The sequence below is a fragment of the Rhinatrema bivittatum genome, chromosome 2, assembly GCF_901001135.1.
Source record: "Rhinatrema bivittatum chromosome 2, aRhiBiv1.1, whole genome shotgun sequence".
Lineage (NCBI taxonomy): Eukaryota > Metazoa > Chordata > Amphibia > Gymnophiona > Rhinatrematidae > Rhinatrema > Rhinatrema bivittatum.
In genome coordinates this window covers 56,087,022-56,106,068 of record NC_042616.1, presented here as the reverse complement: position 1 = coordinate 56,106,068, position 19,047 = coordinate 56,087,022, and the positions used below count along the sequence as shown (strand labels likewise).

The 19,047-nt window shown below is 44.3% G+C and overlaps 1 protein-coding gene across 3 annotated transcripts in view; it reads right to left on the bottom strand.

Moving 5' to 3' along the window:
• SMARCC1 (SWI/SNF related, matrix associated, actin dependent regulator of chromatin subfamily c member 1) overlaps positions 1–19,047 on the bottom strand; it is a 557,827-nt gene that overhangs the window by 320,574 nt on the left and 218,206 nt on the right. For all 3 annotated transcript variants that reach the window (XM_029588188.1, XM_029588187.1, XM_029588189.1), the window contains exon 14: positions 4,641–4,762. In XM_029588188.1, coding sequence (XP_029444048.1) covers positions 4,641–4,762 — 122 coding nt within the window. The remainder of the gene's footprint in view (positions 1–4,640; positions 4,763–19,047) is intronic.

Sequence of the window (19,047 nt, the reverse complement as noted above, 5' to 3'; positions counted from 1 at the left end):
CAAGAACGAACTGACCCTCCTCGGTGCGCATAAATCTAAGTGGCCGGTTGTTTGTGTAGTTATGCGCGCAATGATGCGCGCATGTTAAGCGCATAAAGGGCCGGCCTGCACCGCGCAAACTGATGGACAATGGGGGAAAATGGTGCTGTCACGGCCAGCCATGTGGAGCACCCACCTAGCCTGAAGCAGAGCCTAGCCCATTGGGTGCCGCTCAACTCACTCGGGAAACCCCCTTCCCTTGCTCTCACGAGATTGGGAACGATGTCGGTACGGCACACCGAGCAAGGAGACCGGAGGAAAGACTTAGAGAGACCCTTCCACATCTCTGAATAGGAGAAGCTCTTCACTACTTAACTGGGCTCAGCACTTACTGGCTGAGTACAGAGACGGTCTCCAGCTGCAGGAAGGAGAGGGCTTAGGTCATCACTGCCATGCTCGGCTTCCTGCACCCGCTGCCTTTCAGCTGCTTCAGCAGCAAAGTCCAAGCAGGAAACTGGCTACTGGACCAAGGCACACCTCTTAGGGATCTCGGAAATCACCTCAGGAATTCTCAACTGAGGGAAGGACCCTTAGGTATCATTCCAGGAGAGTGGGGCTCGATCTTTCTCCAAATTTAGAGGTAAGCTTAAATTTCTTCTTCAAACTAGTGCTGCAATCCCGCTAAGCGCCGCTACTGGTCTGGGGATAGCGCATCCACATCTGCTAGAAAACTGAGAGATACTGAATGGCTGAGGTCATTGCAGAGGTATAAGAACATAATAACATAAGAAATTGCCATGCTGGGTCAGACCAAGGGTCCATCAAGCCCAGCATCCTGTTTCTAACAAAGGCCAAACCAGGCCACAAGAACCTGGCAATTACCCAAACACTAAGAAGATCCCATGCTACTGATGCAATTAATAGCAGTGGCTATTCCCTAAGTAAACTTGATTAATAGCTGTTAATGAACTTCTCTCCTCCAAGAAATTATCCAAACCTTTTTTGAACCCAGCTACACTAACTGCACTAACCACATCCTCTGGCAACAAATTTCAGAGCTTTATTGTGCGTTGAATGCAAAATAATTTTATCCGATTAGTCTTAAATGTGTTACTTGCTAACTTCATGGAATGCCCCCTAGTCCTATTATTTGAAAGTGTAAATAACCGATTCACATCTACTCGTTCAAGACCTCTCATGATCTTAAAGACCTCTCATTATCCCCCCTCAGTACTCTCTTCTCCAAGCTGAACAGCCCTAACTTCTTCAGCCTTTCCTCATAGAAGAGCTGTTCCATCCCCTTTATCATTTTGGTTGCCCTTCTCTGTACCTTCTCCATTGCAACTATATCTTTTTTGAGATGCGGCAACCAGAATTGTACACAGTGTTCAAGGTGCAGTCTCACCATGGAGCGATATAGAGGCATTATGACATTTTCCATTTTATTAACCATTCCCTTCCTAATAATTCTAACATTCTGCTTGCTTTTTTGACTGCTTCAGCACACTGAGCCGACGATTTTAAAGTATTATCCACTATGATGCCTCGATCTTTTTCCTGGGTAGTACATCCTAATATGGAACTTAACATCGTGTAACTACAGCAAGGGTTATTTTTCCCTATATGCAACACCATGCACTTGTCCACATTAAATTTCATCTGCCATTTGGATGCCCAATCTTCCAGTCTTGCAAGGTCCTCCTGTAATGTATTACAATTCGCTTGTGATTTAACTACTCTGAATAATTTGTATCATCCGCAAATTTGATAACCTCACTCATATTCCTTTCCAGATTTTATATAGAAAAGCACTGGTCCACGTACAGATCCCTGAGGCACTCCACTATTTACCCTTTTCCACTGAGAAAATTGACCATTTAATCCTACTCTCTGTTTCTTGTCTTTTAACCAATTTGTAATCCACGAAAGGACATCACCTCCTACCTAGGGTGATGTCAGCTTTGAAACCTGATTCCATCTCCATCTACTAGCAGGGGAGCACATAACCCATTGGTACTGAGTCCATCTGGTTACATGATAGGAAATGTCCTACTATACAGTCAGCACCAGAGAAACATTAACCTCAGCAATTTCCCCAAAGCTCTACTCTCTTCTCCAATACCCTGCTCAGTTCAGGTAGAAAGGAGTTTCTGCTCTTTGTGAGGATCCAGAATGATGGGAGGACGAGTCACCAGAACATCTCCTTAACATGTGGCCTCCTTTGCCTATCCGTTGCCATTTTGGTTGTTCCACCATCATCGAAACTACGTTGTGCTTCTCTGTAGTTGGTACAGGGAAACTGATTGGTCATAGGATTATATATGCCTCTTCCACAGACTTGACTCTAGAAGTCACTGTGCTGATAATAAACGCCTTGCTGCTCAGATATGGGCAAACAATACCAGATGTTCTCCCGTCGCAATAGCATGGTTACAGTATGCAATTCTCTACATCGTCGCAGGTAGCAGATGAAAGATCATTATAAATTGAGACAGTACAGCCTTCCCACATGATATTGCCCATCTTTTGTGTGACATGCATTATAGCTTCTTTCATCAAATAACTGTGCAAACATACAATATTTTCTCTGGTGGTGCTCAGAGGAGAAGCCTCCAATGCCCTGTGTGCGCAATCAGTAACTATATCTGACCCATCACGCTTATCATAGTCAGAGCTTTCTTTCAGACTGGCTTGACAGATTTTACTCACTACTTGTGATGCATTCTCACATTCTTCTAATTCTGGACGACCTTGAATTTTAATATTACATTGTCTCGAGCGGTTTTCCAAATCTTTAGTTTTGAGATGTAACATCATTTGCTTTGAAAAGATCGCCACTTCTGATTTCAACTGCTTCATGTGGGAGAGCCTGTTCTTCATCTTGTGTCTCTATCTTCTACACACTTGGCAAAATCCAACAGATCTGAGTGAAATTCAGAAATAGTCTCTCGTAATTCTTCCTTCAACGAGCTAATATCCGACTGGATATCTTTAAATCCAATTTTGGAAGTCCTGCTTGGTGAGATATTCACCATTTCCTGTGCCTGTAGAATCACCACCCTCTGAGGCCTGCGTCACTCTCTTCTTGCTCCATGCTCTTGGGCATGTTGCTCAGGGCCCCGAATTTAGATCTTCCCACATCGAAAGAAAATGCTCAAGATCGATGGATTTCTTTCAACTAGCCATGATCTCCACTTAACCACTGTTCTTTTCAATCAGGTGCATTTTTTCTCAATTGTATTTAGGCTGGAAAAATTCAAAATACTAAGGTTGGATTGAGGAGTTATAAACTCAGACATCCATCTTGTTTGGATGGCGTCACTTCTGCTTCCCATAATTTGCTACTTTTTTTTTTAGTCAGCACATGATAAGTTTTAATTCAATACATACTTTACTTCTGGGTAAATATCTGCCAAATATAAATGTTCTCATTTGATTAATACAAATAAAGAGGGATTGGCAATGCCATTGTTCAAGAAGCACAAATTAGGCAAAGAATCACAGAACACAATGATCTTTCGACAAAGCCAGTAGCTTAACCACAGTGCGCTTTACATTAGGACAAGGCGGCCTTGGATCAGAGTCACCCATCCATCTCTGTCAGAATATCATGGACAAAGATGAGTCAAGTCCTGTGAGGTGTAAGTTTGTTGATTTTAGGGGTTAGCTTGTTGATGAATGGCACTGAAGTGTTCAGGGGTAGAGGCTTTCCCCCTTCGGCCCTCAGTCCCCAAAAAAACACTTGATACCCAAACAATCTTCATGCCTACGTGGAAGGTGAGGTGAAAAAGGGTGTATAAGAAAAGTTCTATTTAACTTAAGGCTTGAAAAACTGAATTGTCAAACCTACACTTCCATCCACTGGGAAGGAAAATGATAGCCTGCACAAGTCATAGCCTAAGAGCAGGCTTGGTTACTAGATTCGCTACTTAGATAGAGGAAATATAAAGTCAGGCATTCCATGTTCTCCAAAAGCACAGAGTTTTAATAAGGATGAACATATATACATTTATGTTTTGCTTCTTCATACAAATCTTCAGTCTTTTATGAAGATCTGTCCAAAAAACAGAAACAACACACTTAACTATTAGAATCCGAGTAGATAGTGGATGCCTGACTTTGGATTTCAAGAGCCAAATCCTTCTAAGAATGCTGAAAGCAGGCAAAAGTACAATAGCCTAATATTGTGAAGAGGAATGAAACAAAATATGCATGGAGCAGTGGCTTAGCCTAAAACTGCACTGGAATGATGGTACTGTGTATCCAAGAAAGGCATGGGATAATCTGAACGGAGCAGCAGTTTCAACCTTACACAGAAAGTATTAGAGTAACTTGCATGGAGCAGTAGTTAAAACCTAAACACCTTTGGCTGTTTGGATAGGCCATTTAGGGTTTTTTTCTACCATTATTTACCATGTTACTATTTGGAATAACTATGCAAAATGTGCCACATTCTTTTTTTCTGATTTACTATGAGAAGCAATTTCTTATAATCCCTGCTCCCTTTGATAGAAAAGCAGCAGACTGCATTGAGAACTAGCAGGCCTGGATCTTTATAGGGCATGACCTGCAGGAAAAAAAACCATGCTAAAAACTCCAGTAATTCAGGATAAAACCCACTTCACAAAGTGATCTCTCAATGTTTTCATTTCTTCACATACCAGTTATAGTCGAACCAGGATGCATAGCTTGGGATGATGATGTGGTTTGTCTGTTCTGTGACATTGTCTTCACTTGAGTCAACTGATCGGCTCTGATCGCCTTTGCTGGGATCTTCATCTTCCTACCAAAGGAAACTAATGTTAAAAAACAAACCCCAAACTGTCAACTGCTGGAATTTGCCACATAGTACCTTTATAGCACAATGTAATCCTTGCCAACTCAAAAGTTGATAAGTTGGCATGCTTAGCAAACCTAGTAGACCACTAAAAATTAGGAGCCTAGTATTTAAAAAAAGCAAAAACAAAACAAACAAACAAAAAAAACCCCTTAGCTGGCTAATTGGCACCGCTGAATACCTTATATGGTCAGTGGGTGCCACTTAGCCAAATAACTCTGAAGCGGGGGAATAGGCGAATTGGGTAAGAGTTGGGTTAGCCAGAAAACTTATCCAACTAACTCTGGTCAGGCCACAGGGTTGTCCTAGAGTTAGCAGATAAACTTATCCAGATAATTTTAAGATAGCAGGGTATATCCAGGGTCACTGCTATGCCACTGAATCTCTCAGCTAAGTTAGCCAGATAAGTATATCCGGCTAACTTGCCAAGTCTTACAGCAGCTGAATATGGACCACTTAATAAATAAAATAATGATCTGAATGGTGACCTATAAGTCAGAATATCTTCTGGCACTGATGTGTTAAAACCCCTTTCTCCTTGTACTAATAGTGCCTTATGAAGCAAATTACTATCTCCCCACTTTCCTCAGTTTGGGTCTTAACAATATTACACCCCCAGAGGAGTAGAATCCCTCTGAAGTATGGCTATATACTGCCATGTGGAAGGAGCTAGGTTAGATTCTCAGCTCAGGTCAGCTAGATCTTCATGCAATGGTAACACCCAGTGGCTGGATTTGGATTCTATGATTAGAGGGACCCAGAAAGAGCCATACTGCATGAGCCTTGGCTGAGGACTGTCGCTGCAATGACTGGACAAAGGTAAGTTGGGAAGGGATATAAAATAGGGAGGAAAATCCCTGGGTAGTAGCAAATGAAGATCCTAGCCCTGATTCTGCAAGTATAAAGGAGGCTGATGGAACTACCAGGTTAAAAAAAAAAAAAAAAAAGGAATCCCTCTAAAGTTAGAGATATGGCCATTTAATTATGAGAACTGCTAAACAAATAACTTATGGTATTCCACCAGCCAACAGATTGTGCTATACTGCTTCTTCCTTTCTTCCTTACCAAGTATAAAAGATGGTAGCCAGACAAGACATTGCAATTCTTATTTTCCTTCATACAAAAAGAAAAGCTCTAAAGAAATAATCATCCTTCAGGGAATAAAATTTAACATCAATTGAAGAAAATAATAGTTTCAGGCCTTCCCATCTGGGCATCAGGACTTCAGGTGCCTCTAACCACTTCCTCCATCTACTGGGAAGCTGGATTCAAACAGATATGGATGGCCACAATGGAAAGCACAAGTGCTCTCCTAGCATGTACCAAGGCCAGTAATCAAGTTTTCTTGCCATAAACAGAGTTCTCCATAGAAAGCAAGATAAATTAGCCATGACATGTGGGTGACATCATTCAATGGTGCCAAATGGATCCTTCTCTCAGTTCACAGAACATTTGCTATACTGAGCATGTATGGGAGTTCCTGTGCGTGCTGCCTCAATATCTCTTTGGTTGATTGTAGAGCTTAAATTTAGCTTGGTAGACAACACTCCAGGGAGGCAGATGGGTATTAATGCCTGGCTGATTCATCCTGCTATCTACGGAGAACCCCATTTGTAGTAAGCAAACTTGCATTCTCTGTCAACAAGCAGCACTGAATTAGCCATAACGTGGTGAATCCCAAGCTGAGAGTTGCAGCAGAGTAATTACTGAAAAAGCAACTCAGATCCCACCATGAACGAATGACTGGGTAAACAGGCTGCCCTAATGTACTGCCACTTCTTGATAGGTTGTCCAGACAGTAATGGGACAAGAAGGTGTGAACTGACAACCAAGTTACAGCTTTCAAATGTCTGATACACAGGGCTTACAAATGAGACATTGATGTAGCCATGGCTCTCACTTGATGAGTCTTGACAGAGTCTGATCTGGAGGCCAGCCAGTGTATAGCAATGCTTGATACAGTCTGCTAGTCAGCTGGACAAAGAGTGTTTGGCAAATGCTATACACAGTCTATTATGATCATAAGAGATGAAAATTTGTGAAGCCTGTCAATGTGATCAAGTTTTCTTCAGATAATAATCCAAAGCCCTCTTGCAGTCCAATAAACCTAAGGTCTTTCCCCCTGATATGCATGTGGGCCACACAGCTCAATTCAGATAGGAAAAGAAAGGGGAAAAAAAACAGTAGGCAAAAACTCGGGGTGAATGCAGAGCACTACTCTGTTGTGAAAAAAGTATGTATATGGTGAGAAATGGTTAAATTACTTAGCTGATAATTTTGTTTTCCTTAGTGTAGTGAGATAGACTCAGGACCAATGGGTTATTTGGTCCCCTGCTAGCAGCTGGAGACGGAGTCAGGTTTCAAAGCTGACAACACCTTAGATAAACACCTGTAATGACCTCAGCCCTCAAGTATTCTCTTCAAAGGCCATTGTGGACATAATATTGAAAAACTTGATTAAAATTTGATTAAAAACGTATAACCGTAATTGTACTCAACCAAACAAGCATTAAATCCCAGCAAGATTATAGATGCCCTGATCTAGAGATTGGGTAACGGCTTACCCGTAAATGCTAGGAATTGGCACCATTTTTGGGCAGCTGTGGGTGAGATATCTACACTAAGGAAAATGAAATTATCAGCTAAGTCATTTCTCCATTTCCAAGTGTGTAGCCAGATGTACAAAAGCAACTCCCAAATGGAGCAAGAGGCTGCCCGCAGTCCAGTTAGCACCACCCTTGCAAAGGCTTCGTCCTCTCGGGCCCAGCCTTCCAAGTGATAGAACCTGGAGAAGGTATGTAAGGAAGACCACGTCACCACTTGGCAGATGTCGACAGGAGACAGTAGCTTAGCTTCCGCCCAGGATACTACCTGGGCCCTAGTGGAATAAGCTTTAATCTGAAAGGGTAATGGCTTCCCTGCCTCTACATAAGCTCCTGTGATCACCTCCTTGATCCAGCGAGCTATAGTAGCTTGCGAAGCTGCTTCACCTTGTTTCCTTCCACCATGAAGAACAAACAAGTAGTCCATCTTACACACCAGTTCTAAGATTTCCAGATACCGCACTAAAAGCCTACTGACATTTAAATGGCAGAGGATGTGGTATTCTTCCGTGTCCTTCAGTCCATCTAGGAATGGTAAGGAAATGGACTGATTCAAGTGAAATTCCGAGGCTACCTTGGGAAGAAGGAAGGAACAGTGCGAAGCTGTAACGCTCCTGGAGTTATTCGGAGGAATACTTCCCGACATGACAATTCCTGTAGTTCAGAGATGCAACGAGCCGAGCATATCGCCACCAAGAACACAGTCTTCAGTGTTAACAGGCACAGGGATAGACTGCACACTGGCCAAAAGAAAGGCCCTGCTAAAAAATCCAACACTAGATTAAGATTCCACAGGGAAACCAGCCACCATAAGGATGGTCAAAGGTATTTAACCCCTTTTAGGAAACGGGCCAAGTCCGGATCCGCCGACAGGCAGGTTCCATTCATCTCACCTATGAAACAGGAGTGAGCCGCTACTTGGACCTTCAAGGAGTTATGGGACAACCCTTTATTCAGGCCGTTGTGTAAAAATTCCAGAACCACAGGGAGTTTGGTCATCCGAGGGGCAACCCTGCGTTTCTCGCACCAGGCCTCAAATATTTTCCAGAGCCTCACATACTCTAAGGACGTTGAGAACTTCCGTGCGTGGAGCAAGGTGGAGATTATTGTCGCTGAATATCCACGCTTCATCAGGTGAGCCCTCTCTAGCACCAGACGGTAAACAAAATCGAGTTGGGTCCTCGTGAAGGACAGGACCTTGTTGCACCAGGTCCCTGTGCGGAGGGAGGCATAGGGGGGAGTCTCCACCAGAAGCCTCCTCATGTCTGCATACCATGGGTGTCTGGGCAAATCCAGAGCCACTAGAAGGAGTAGTCCCCTGTGGCACTTGATCTTGCAAATGACCTTGCCCCAGCAGGGGCCACGGAGGAAAGGTGTACAGTAAATCCTCCTCTGGCCAGGCCTGAACAAGGTCATCAATCCCCAGGGATCGCTGATCTCTTCTGCGACTGAAGAATCAGGAGACTTTCACATTGTGAGATGAGGCCAGAAGGTTGATTGCTGGGAAGCCCCAGCGATCCACCGGCAGCTGAAAGGCTCGGGTAGACAATGTCCATTCTCCTGGATCCAGACTATGTTTAGAAAATGTGCTCTGACGTTGTCTTTTACTGCGATGTGGGAGGCAGAGATCATCTGTAGGTTCAATTCTGCCCATTCCATAAGGGGGGGGGGGGGATCTACCTCCAGTGCACTTGCTGGCTCTTGGTTCCTCCCTGGCGGTTGATATTGGATACCTTTGTTGCGTTGTCTGATATCACGTGGACCACCTGACCCTGAAGTCTCTGGCTGAATTGTAGGACCCAAATAACAGCAAGGAAGACTGTCTATCGAAACCATGAGGATAATAAAAAGAAGATAGATCCGGAAGTCCTTAAAAACCTTTTATTGTATGTGGATGAAGATGCTCTAAAATTGCCCAACTCTGGCCTGAGTTTCGCCCTCTTACATAGAGCTGCTTCAGGGGATCTTGCATTAATTAATTAATGAAGGACTTCCGGATCTATCTTCTTTTTATTATCCTCTGAATTGTAGACATGCTAATCTGACTGCCTGGCCTTCCAGGCGGTTTATGTTCCAGTGCGTCTCTTCCTTGGTCCAACGCCCCTGGGTCGCCAGTTCCTCCGACAGTGAGCCTTCCCACCACGGGAAGCTTGCGTCCGTCGTGAGAACTAGCCATATCGGAGGGGAAAGACTTATACCCTTGCTCAGGTGGGCTTCCTGCAGCCACCACTGAAGTCGAGAACATATTTCCATCGGTAGGTGTAGGCGAATTGCATAGTCCTGGGACAGCAGATTCCAACATGACAGCAGGGAGCTTTTGAGTGAATGCATGTGTGCCCTCGCCCACGGAACTACCTCCAGGGTTGATGCCATCAGATAGAGGACCTGAAGATAGCTCCATACCCTGGGGAGTATGGTATTTGTCAACCGGCGCACTTGGCACAGTATCTTCCTTATCCTCAAGGGTGGAAGGAAGACTTTGGCCTGTTTGGAGTCGAACCGTACCTCCAGATACTCTAAGACCTGGGAGGGCTTGAGACTGCTCTTGTCCATGTTCATGATCCAACCAAGCTCCTGAAGTAGGGACATCATCCTGTTGGTCACCTGGAGGCTCTCTTCTAACGACTTCGCCCGGATCAACCAGTCATCCAAGTATGAGTGCACCAGGATTCCTTCTTTCCTCAGTGCCGCCGCCATGACCACCATAATTTTGGAAAATGTTCTAGGGGCGATGGCCAGGCCGAAAGGCAGTGCCTGGAACTAATAATGGTGGCCTAGCACCGCAAAGCGTAGGAAACACTGGTGGTTTCGTCAGATTGGAATGTGGAGGTAAGCCTCAGAGAGGTCCAGGGAGGTTAAGGACTCCCCCGGTTGTATGGCCATTATGACGGAGCGTAGAGTTTCCACGCAGAAATGAATTACTTGTAGATGGCGGCTGACGCTCGAAGTCCAGGATGGGGCGAAAGGCACCCTCCATTCTTGGGTACGATAAAATAGCACTCCATATTTTCCTGGGGTGCAAGTACTGGAAATATAGCCCTCAAATTGAGGAGCCTTGTCAAAGTAGATTCCACTGCCAGCTTCTTGTGCTGGGACTGGCATGGAGACATCATATGCCCTGAGGGATGCTGTGAAACTCTAGCGTGTATCCTTCTTGTTTCCAGTTTGTCCGACGTGATCTGGACCCACCTCTGGTAGAAGAGGAATAGTCGACCCCCCCTATCTCCTCATCCCGTGGATGAGTTGGCAAAACTTCATTGGGAAGTTCGGGTCGAACCTGAACCGAAACCAGTCCCTCTTTTTGGTTGTTGACTCCGAAAGGATTGAGACCTTCCCAAAGACAGATGTCTGAAATGACAGGTTCCTGTAGGGCCAAAAGCGCTAGGAGCACCCGGCCCAACCCCTCATAGGAGAGGGGCTCCATGTCCTCCTCCTCTTATCTTCTGGTAGCCGAGGCACTGGAGATTCACCCCACTTACTGGCCAGCTTTTCCAATTCGCTACCGAATAGAAGGGATCGCTTAAAGGGCATCTTTGTAAGGTTTGCCTTAGAGGAGGCTTCCGCTGACCAATTCTGCAGCCATAGCTCTCTTCTGGCCACCATCACTGAGGGCACTCCTCTGACCAAGGTACAGACTAGGTCAGAGCCCGCATTTGCTAAAAAGGCAGGGACGGGCTATATAGACTCACTTAAAGGTACTCCAGAGATATCTGCCGAGAGAGAGAGAGAGAGAGAGAGAGAGAGAGAGAAGCAGGCATGAGCGCGCCACCAGGGCACAACAGGAAGCAATCTGCAATGTTACTGCTGTCGCGTCAAAGTTGTTTAAGGATGGGCTCCAGCTGCCTATCATGCGCATCCTCTAAGGCCGCTCCTCCCTCCACTGGGATAGTTGTTGGCTTCGAAACAGTGCAGACAGGGGCATCCATTTTGGGGAAATGCAGGCGTTCTCTGCCGCCGGATCCAGTGGGTACAGAGCTTCCAATGCCTGACCTCCTTTAAAGCTGGCTTCCAGGGTGTCCCATTCCAGGTCAATCCACTCCTGGATGGCTTCCAGCATCAGAAAATAGCAAGAGGCTTTCCGTAGAGACACCAAGATGGGATTATTCTTCGGTTCCATCATAGGGTCCGTGCCAAGAACTCCCAGTCTTCAGGGTCTGGGAAACCAGGGCCGGCAGTTCATCTCTATGGAAAAATTGTAACATGGTCCGATATTGCTCCAAGCCTGGAAGGATTTCCACATCCCTCTAATGATTCTACATCCCCTTCATCGTCCGTGGTGTCTGGGTCCCTGTCAGGGATACCCCTGGCGAGATGAGGCATGTCTTGAGGCGTGCTGATAGGGCTAAGAGAGCGAGGCCTTCCTGGTTTGGGTTCGGTCCAGACAGGGGCAGGAGAAACAGACAGCGCCTTCCCAAGAACTGTGATTGTCTGAAATGATAAGTTCTTGTAGGGCCAAAAGTGTTGGGAGCCCCTGGCCTGACCCCTCATAGGATATTGTACCCCCGTTCCATGTAAACCGACAGGATATGATTGTATCATGAATGCCGGTATAGAAAAGCACCAAATAAATAAAATAAAAATAAATATCTCACAATAGCCGAGGCACTGGAGATTCCACCCAAGAAAAGGTCGCTGGGTCCATACCTAGCCCTGGAGGAACTGGGGTAGGTGCAGCTGAACTTGTAAGATGTAGTAGGCCAGAATGACAAACTAAAGAGTAGCAAATCACCTGGACCGGATGGTATGCATCCTAAGGTTCTTCAGGAACTAAAAAATGAAATTTCAGATCTATTACATAAAATTTGTAACCTAATCATTAAAATCATCCATTGTACCTGAAGACTGGAGGGAGGCCAATGTAACCCCAATATTTAAAAAGGGCTCCAGGGGCGATCCGGGAAACTATAGACCAGTGAGTCCAGCTTCAGCGCTGGGAAAAATAGTAGAAACCATTCTAAAGATCAAAATCACAGAGCATGTAGAAAGACATGGTTTAACGGAACACAGTCAACATGGATTTACCCAAGGGAACTCTTGCTTCACAAATCTGCTTCATTTTTTTTGAAGGGGTTAATAAACATGTGGATAAAGGTGAACCGGCAGAAGTAGTGTATTTGGATTTTCAGAAAGCATATGACAAAGTCCCTCATGAGAGATTTCTAAGAAAACTAAAAAGTTATGGGAAAGGAGGCAATGTCCTTTTGTGGATTATAAACTAGTTAAAAGACAGAAAACAGAGAATAGAATTAAATGGTCAATTTTCACAGTGGAAAACAGTAAACAGTGGATTGCCTCAGGGATCTGTACTTGGACCGGTGCTTTTCAATATATTTATAAATGATCTGGAAAGGAATATGAAGAGTGAAGTTATCAAATTTGCATATGATAGAAAATTATTCAGAGCAGTTAAATCACAAGCGGACTGTGATACATTGCAGAAGGATCTTTTGAGACTGGAAGATTGGGCATCCAAATGCCAGATGAAATTTAACGTGGACAAGTGCAAGGTGTTGAATATAGGGAAAAGTAACCCTTGCTGTAGTTACACGTTGTTAGGTTCCATATTAGGATCTACCACCCAGGAAAAAGAATCATTGATTCAGTGTGCTGCAGCAGTCAAAAAAGCAAACAATGTTAGGAATAATTAGGAAGGGAATGGTTAACAAAATAGAAAATGTCTTAATGCCTCTATAATCGCTCCATGGTGAGACAGCACCTTGAATACTGTGTACAATTCTGGTCGCCGCATCTCAAAAAAGATATAGTTGCAATGAAGGTGGTATAGAGAAGGGCGACCAAAATGATAAAGGGGATGGAACAGCTCCCCTATGAGGAAAGGCTGAAGAGGATAGGGCTGTTCAGCTTGGAGAAGAGACGGCTGAGGGGGGGATATGATAGAGGTCTTTAAAAACATGAGAGATCTTGAACGAGTAGATGTGAATCGGTTATTTACACTTTCAGATAATAGAAGGACTTGGGGGCACTCCATGAAATTAGCATATAGCACATTTAAGACTAATCGGAGAAAAGTCTCTCTCACTCAACGTACAATTAAGCTCTGTAATTTTTTGCCAGAGGATGTGGTTAGTGCAGTTAGTGAAGCTGAGTTTAAAAAAAAGGTTTGGATAAGTTCTTGGAGAAGTCCATTAGCTGCTATTAATCAAGTTGACTTAGGGAACGGCCTCTGCTATTACTAGCATCAGTAGCATTGGATCTTCTTAATGTTTGGGTACTTACCAGGTTCTTGTGACCTGGTTTGACCTTTGTTGGAAACAGGATGCTAGGCTTGATGGACCATTGGTCTAAGCCAGCATGGCAATTTCCTATGTTATCATCACTGTGGGTTCAACTGGAGTTTCCAGGATCCTAAGAAACCTAAAGTTTTCAGTGCAGGGATCCTTGTCCTTGTGAACTTCGACTCCCAGTGCCTTCCCCGACTTATCCAAGAATGTGAAATAGGAAAGGCCCTTCTGGCAGCGAAGAGTACTCCAGTGGATCAGGTAGGAGGGTCAAAGGGAATCCCCATCAATCCTTCCTCATATCCAAGAGGTGAGGGAAAACTAACTCAGCTCTCCAGTGACACAGCCAATCAGGGCATATTTCTCTGTAGTCTCAGAAGGGAATTTTCCTGGGGTATGTCCTCAGACTAGTTGGACTCTGCAGCAAGAGAATGGCAGGGACTAGACTCCAACCCTGGCACTTCTGATGGGATCTATCTTGGTGTGGAAGCAAGGGGGACTCCTCCTTGGGGGAACAAATCTGACATACTGGATAGGAGAGGATGAAAAGTGCCCATGAGTCAAAGAAAGTTTTCACCAACCTCACTCCCTGGTGTATGGGCTGCTGTGATCTTTGACCAGGAGATGGGGGGAGAGATTTTCTTCCAAAACTAGTATAGGCTCATCTTGGTGAGAAGCTCCCTCTGAACTCCAGGAGGGCACCCCCTTCCTGGAACAACTGGATCAGTGGATGCATGGAAAGCAGAATTGCTCACCTGTAACAGGTGTTATCCCAGGACAGCAGGATGTAGTCCTCACATATGGGTGGGTCACTGGATGGAGCCCTATCACGGAAAACTTTGTCAAAGTTTCTAGAAACATTTGACTGGCACACTGAGCATGCCAGTATCCCTCGAACCACAGGGGTCTCCCTTCAGTCTCGTTTGTAGCAATAAGTGCGAGCGAAAAATAATAAAACTATTCGGACCCAGCTCTGCAGGGTGGCAGGTGGGTTTCATGAGGACTACATCCTGCCGTCCTGAAATAACACCTGTTACAGGTAAGCAACTCTGCTTTATCCCAGGACAAGCAGGATGATAGTCCTCATATATGCGTGATTAGCAAGCTACATGCTGACGTATTTCTTTTGGACCAACAGTGTACAACTTGTGCAACAGGCACAACAACTGGCGTACTACTGGGAAAAATGAGGCAGCATGAAATCACAGCAGGTTGGATATGGAAGAAGTTGGGACTATATTGGAAATAAGTTCTTTAAGAAGATTGTCCGAAGGCTGAATCTTGTCGTCGTTCCTTGTCCAAGCAGTAATGGGCTGCAAAAAGTGTGTAAAGAGGTCCATGTTGCAGCTTTACAGATCTCAGCAATTGGTATGGAATGATAGTTGCCATTGCTCTGAGTGCACTTTTACTCGTCCATGGAGAGAAAGGCCTGCTTTTTCATAGCAGAAGTCTATACAATCTGCTAGCCAGTTGAAGAGAGTTTGTTTGCGTTAAAAGAAACAAAGAGCTGGGTGAATTTTCTATGGACTCTATGCGATCTAGATAATATGCTACTACGCGTTTACAGTCTAAGGTGTGTAAAACTCTTTCTCCCTGGTGAGAGTGAGATCTTGGAAAGAATGTGGGCAATGTTATAGACTGATTCAGTGGAAGTCAGTAACCACCTTGGGAAGGAATTTAGGGTGAGTATGGAGGACCACTCTGTCATGTAGGAACCTGGTATAGGCCGAGTATGTTACAAGTGCTTGTAACTCACTAACACTTTTAGCAGATGTAATAGCTACTAGGAAGAGAACTTTCCATGTAAGAAATTTAACATCGCAAGAATCTATGGGCTTAAAGGGAGAACGCATGAGCCTTGCTAGTACTACATTAAGGTCCCATTCTGTGCCTGGTGGCTGCAAAGGGGGTTTAAGTTGAATTAAACCTCTCATAAACCTACTGACAAGGGATTGTGCTGATATTGGGGCATCCCCTATTCCCTTGTGGTAAGCTGAGATAGCACTCAGGGGTAACCTTAGCGACGAAGTCTGGAGACCAGAATCTGAAAGGTGCCAGAGATAGTCTAATAAAGATGATGTGGGGAAGGAAAAGGGATCAATACATTTCTGTGTGCACCACGTGGTGAATCTTTTCCACTTACAATGATAGGATTTTCATGTGGAAGGTTTTCGTGAAGCTACAAGCACTTGAGAGACAGCAGTTGAAACATTGAGTGATTGCAGAATCAAGCTTTCAACATCCAGGCTGTGAGGGATAGGGTCTGACCTTTGGGATGGCGCAACCTGCCCTGGTCCTGAGTTATGAGAATGGGTACAGAGCCCAGGCGAATTGGTTCTCTGATCAAGAGGTCAAGAAGTATGGGAAACCAGACTTGTTAAAGTCAATGAGGGGCTATGAGTATCATTGACCCCTTGTCCTGTTGTAGCTTCATTAGAGTTTTTGCTATGAGTGGTATCGGAGGATACATGTATAAGAGGCCTGAGTTCCAGGGACGAGCAAAGGAGTCCATGGCTAACTGGTTTCGTTGCTTGTGCAGGGAGCAGAATCTGTCCACTTTGTGATTCAGTTCAGATGCAAAAAGGTCTATTGTTGGTTGACCCCAGCGTTGGAAGATTCTGGTTGATAAAGGGAATGGAACAGCACCCCTATGAGGAAAGACTAAAGAGGTTAGGACTTTTCAGCTTGGAGAAGAGACGGCTGAGGGGGGATATGATAGAGGTGTTTAAAATCATGAGAGGTCTAGAATGGGTAGATGTGAATCGGTTTTTTACTCTTTCGGATAATAGAAAGACTAGGGGGCACTCCATGAAGTTAGCATGTGGCACATTTAAAACTAATCGGAGAAAGTTATTTTCACTCCATGCACAATTAAACTCTGGAATTTGTTGCCAGAAGATGTGGTTAGTGCAGTTAGTATAGCTGTGTTTAAAAAAGGTTTGGATAAGTTCTTAGAGAAGAAGTCCATTAACTGCTATTAATTAAGTTGACTTAGATAATAACCACTGCTATTACTAGCAACGGTAACATGGAATAGACTTAGTTTTTGGGTACTTGCCAGGTTCTTATGGCCTGGATTGGCCACTGTTGGAAACAGGATGCTGGGCTTGATGGACCCTTTATCTGATCCAGTATGGCATGTTATGTTCTTATGTCCACCAGAGGAGAGATGAACATAACTGATGGGTTATTTGAATTGGAGACGACAGTGGTTGAAAAGCTTGAAGCCACTGTGATCTCAAAGTCCATTGCGTTATTCTCATGGCTAATCTGGCCATAGGGGTGACGAGGACCGTGGAAGCCATGTGCCCCAGAGAAGGAGAACCTCAGGAAGCAAACCTCAAGATTAAACAAATATGGGTAAGCCGTTGGCTTACCCATAACTGAGAGGGAGTTTTTCTAATAACAAAGAATATCTAGAGGGAGACCAATAAGAAATAAGGGTGGATTGGATGATAAATGAAATATAACAATATAAAATTGGTGCTATCTGATTGTAATAATTTTGGATGTATTTTAATATGTTGGTAATAGGTGAACTGCTGTATTAGAATTAGGTGCAATATTTTTTCTATGTTATGTGATTGTGCATGTGTGAATGTGGTATGAGTGATAGTATTGGTTTTAACATAAATTTGTGGATTGTATATGTGTTAAATTAAAAGATTAATAATAAAACAGAGTTAAATTATACACAGGTATTTATATATTATTTATCCATAAGAATTATACCTGTGGGTTACCCATATGATGTTATATTTATTTAACCCTAGTTCAAGACACCCGCAGTTATCCGTTGTTGGCGTTAATTGGTTGAGTGCACTGGCGGTCTCCAGTTTTTGAAATCAGTTGAATCAGTTCAATCAAGTTAATCAGTTTTAATCAAGTTACTTAAGCAAATATATATTCACAATGGCTTTTCGAAGAGAATACTGAAGAGCTGAGGTTACTGCAGGGGTATATCTAGGGTGACGTCAGCTTTGAAATCTGACTCTGTCTCCCATCTGCCTGAGCCTCACCAGAAAGTAAAGAACCAGATTCAAATCCCACAAGGTACTGGGAAACCCAAGGGAGGTCTAAGGTATTTTACCTCCCTTTAAGAACCTAGATACGTCTGGGTGAAGAGAGAGGTCTCTCTTGTACGCAACCCCGATAACACGCTATAGCACCTACCTCCACCATGTTCATGGCTAATCCCTTACTCAAACTTTCTTGTAAAAATTACAAGATTAAGGGAAGGGGCACCAAAGCAGGCAAAGAAGCGTGATTCTGACACTAATGCTCAAAAACCTGCTAAACACGAACATATGCCAAGGAGGTGGAAAACTTGCATGCTCTCAAAAGCTTTTCCACCACTGATCCAGAGTAACCTCACTTTAAGAGCCTAGACTTCTCAAGGGCCAAACTTTAAGACAAAACTGACTCAGATTGTCATGAAAAATTGGTCCCAGCTATAACAACCCTCCGAGAAGCGGGAGTTGCCGAGGGTCACCCATCAGAAGAAGACACAGCTTCGCGTACCACAGCCTGTGCAGCTAATCCGGGGCCACATGGGCCACAACGGAAATGCATAGAGTAACTTCTCTTGCAGCCATGCCTGAACTAGGACATCCACTCTGAAAGCTTGAACATCTCTTGTCCTACTGTAAAATCTTTCCACTTTTGCATTCTTGCGAGTTGCCATTAGATCCAGAAAGGGACACCCCCAGTAATTCATGATAAGATGTAACACTTCAGAAGCCAGTTCCCATTCTCCTGGATCCAACTCTTGACGACTGAGATAATGCGTCTGCACGTTGTCTACTCATGCTATATGGGAGGCTGACAGTGCCTATAAATGAAGTTCCGCCCACAGCAGAGGGTCATAAATTTCTAAAGAGACTTGTTGACTTAAGAGTCCCTCCTTGGTGATTTATGTACGCCACTTCAGTCGTGTTTTCTGACATAACTTTCACAGCCTTTTCTTTTAACCTGTTCGCGAACTGAAGGAAAGCTAGTCGAATCGCCCGTGCCTCCAGTCGATTGATGGACCAAGTCGCCTCTTCAGGAATCCACCTCCCTTGCAACACCAGTGTTGCAAGGGAGGTGGATTCCTGAAGAGACAGGATTCCTGAAGAGACAGTGTACTCCCCAGCCCTGGAGACTTGCATCCATGGTGACCACCTTCCAGTTGGGAGTTTCCAAATCATTACCTTTTTCTAAATGCTCCAGAGAAGATTCTGCCTCACCTTCGGTGGCAAGACCAGCATCACATTCTACACCTGTGATTAGGAATTCCATCAAGAAAGGAGAGACCACTGCAGAGGACGCATATGAGCATGCTTCCAAGGTACAACCTCTATCATCACGTCCAAAGATCCCAACATATGCAGATACGACCAGGCTGATG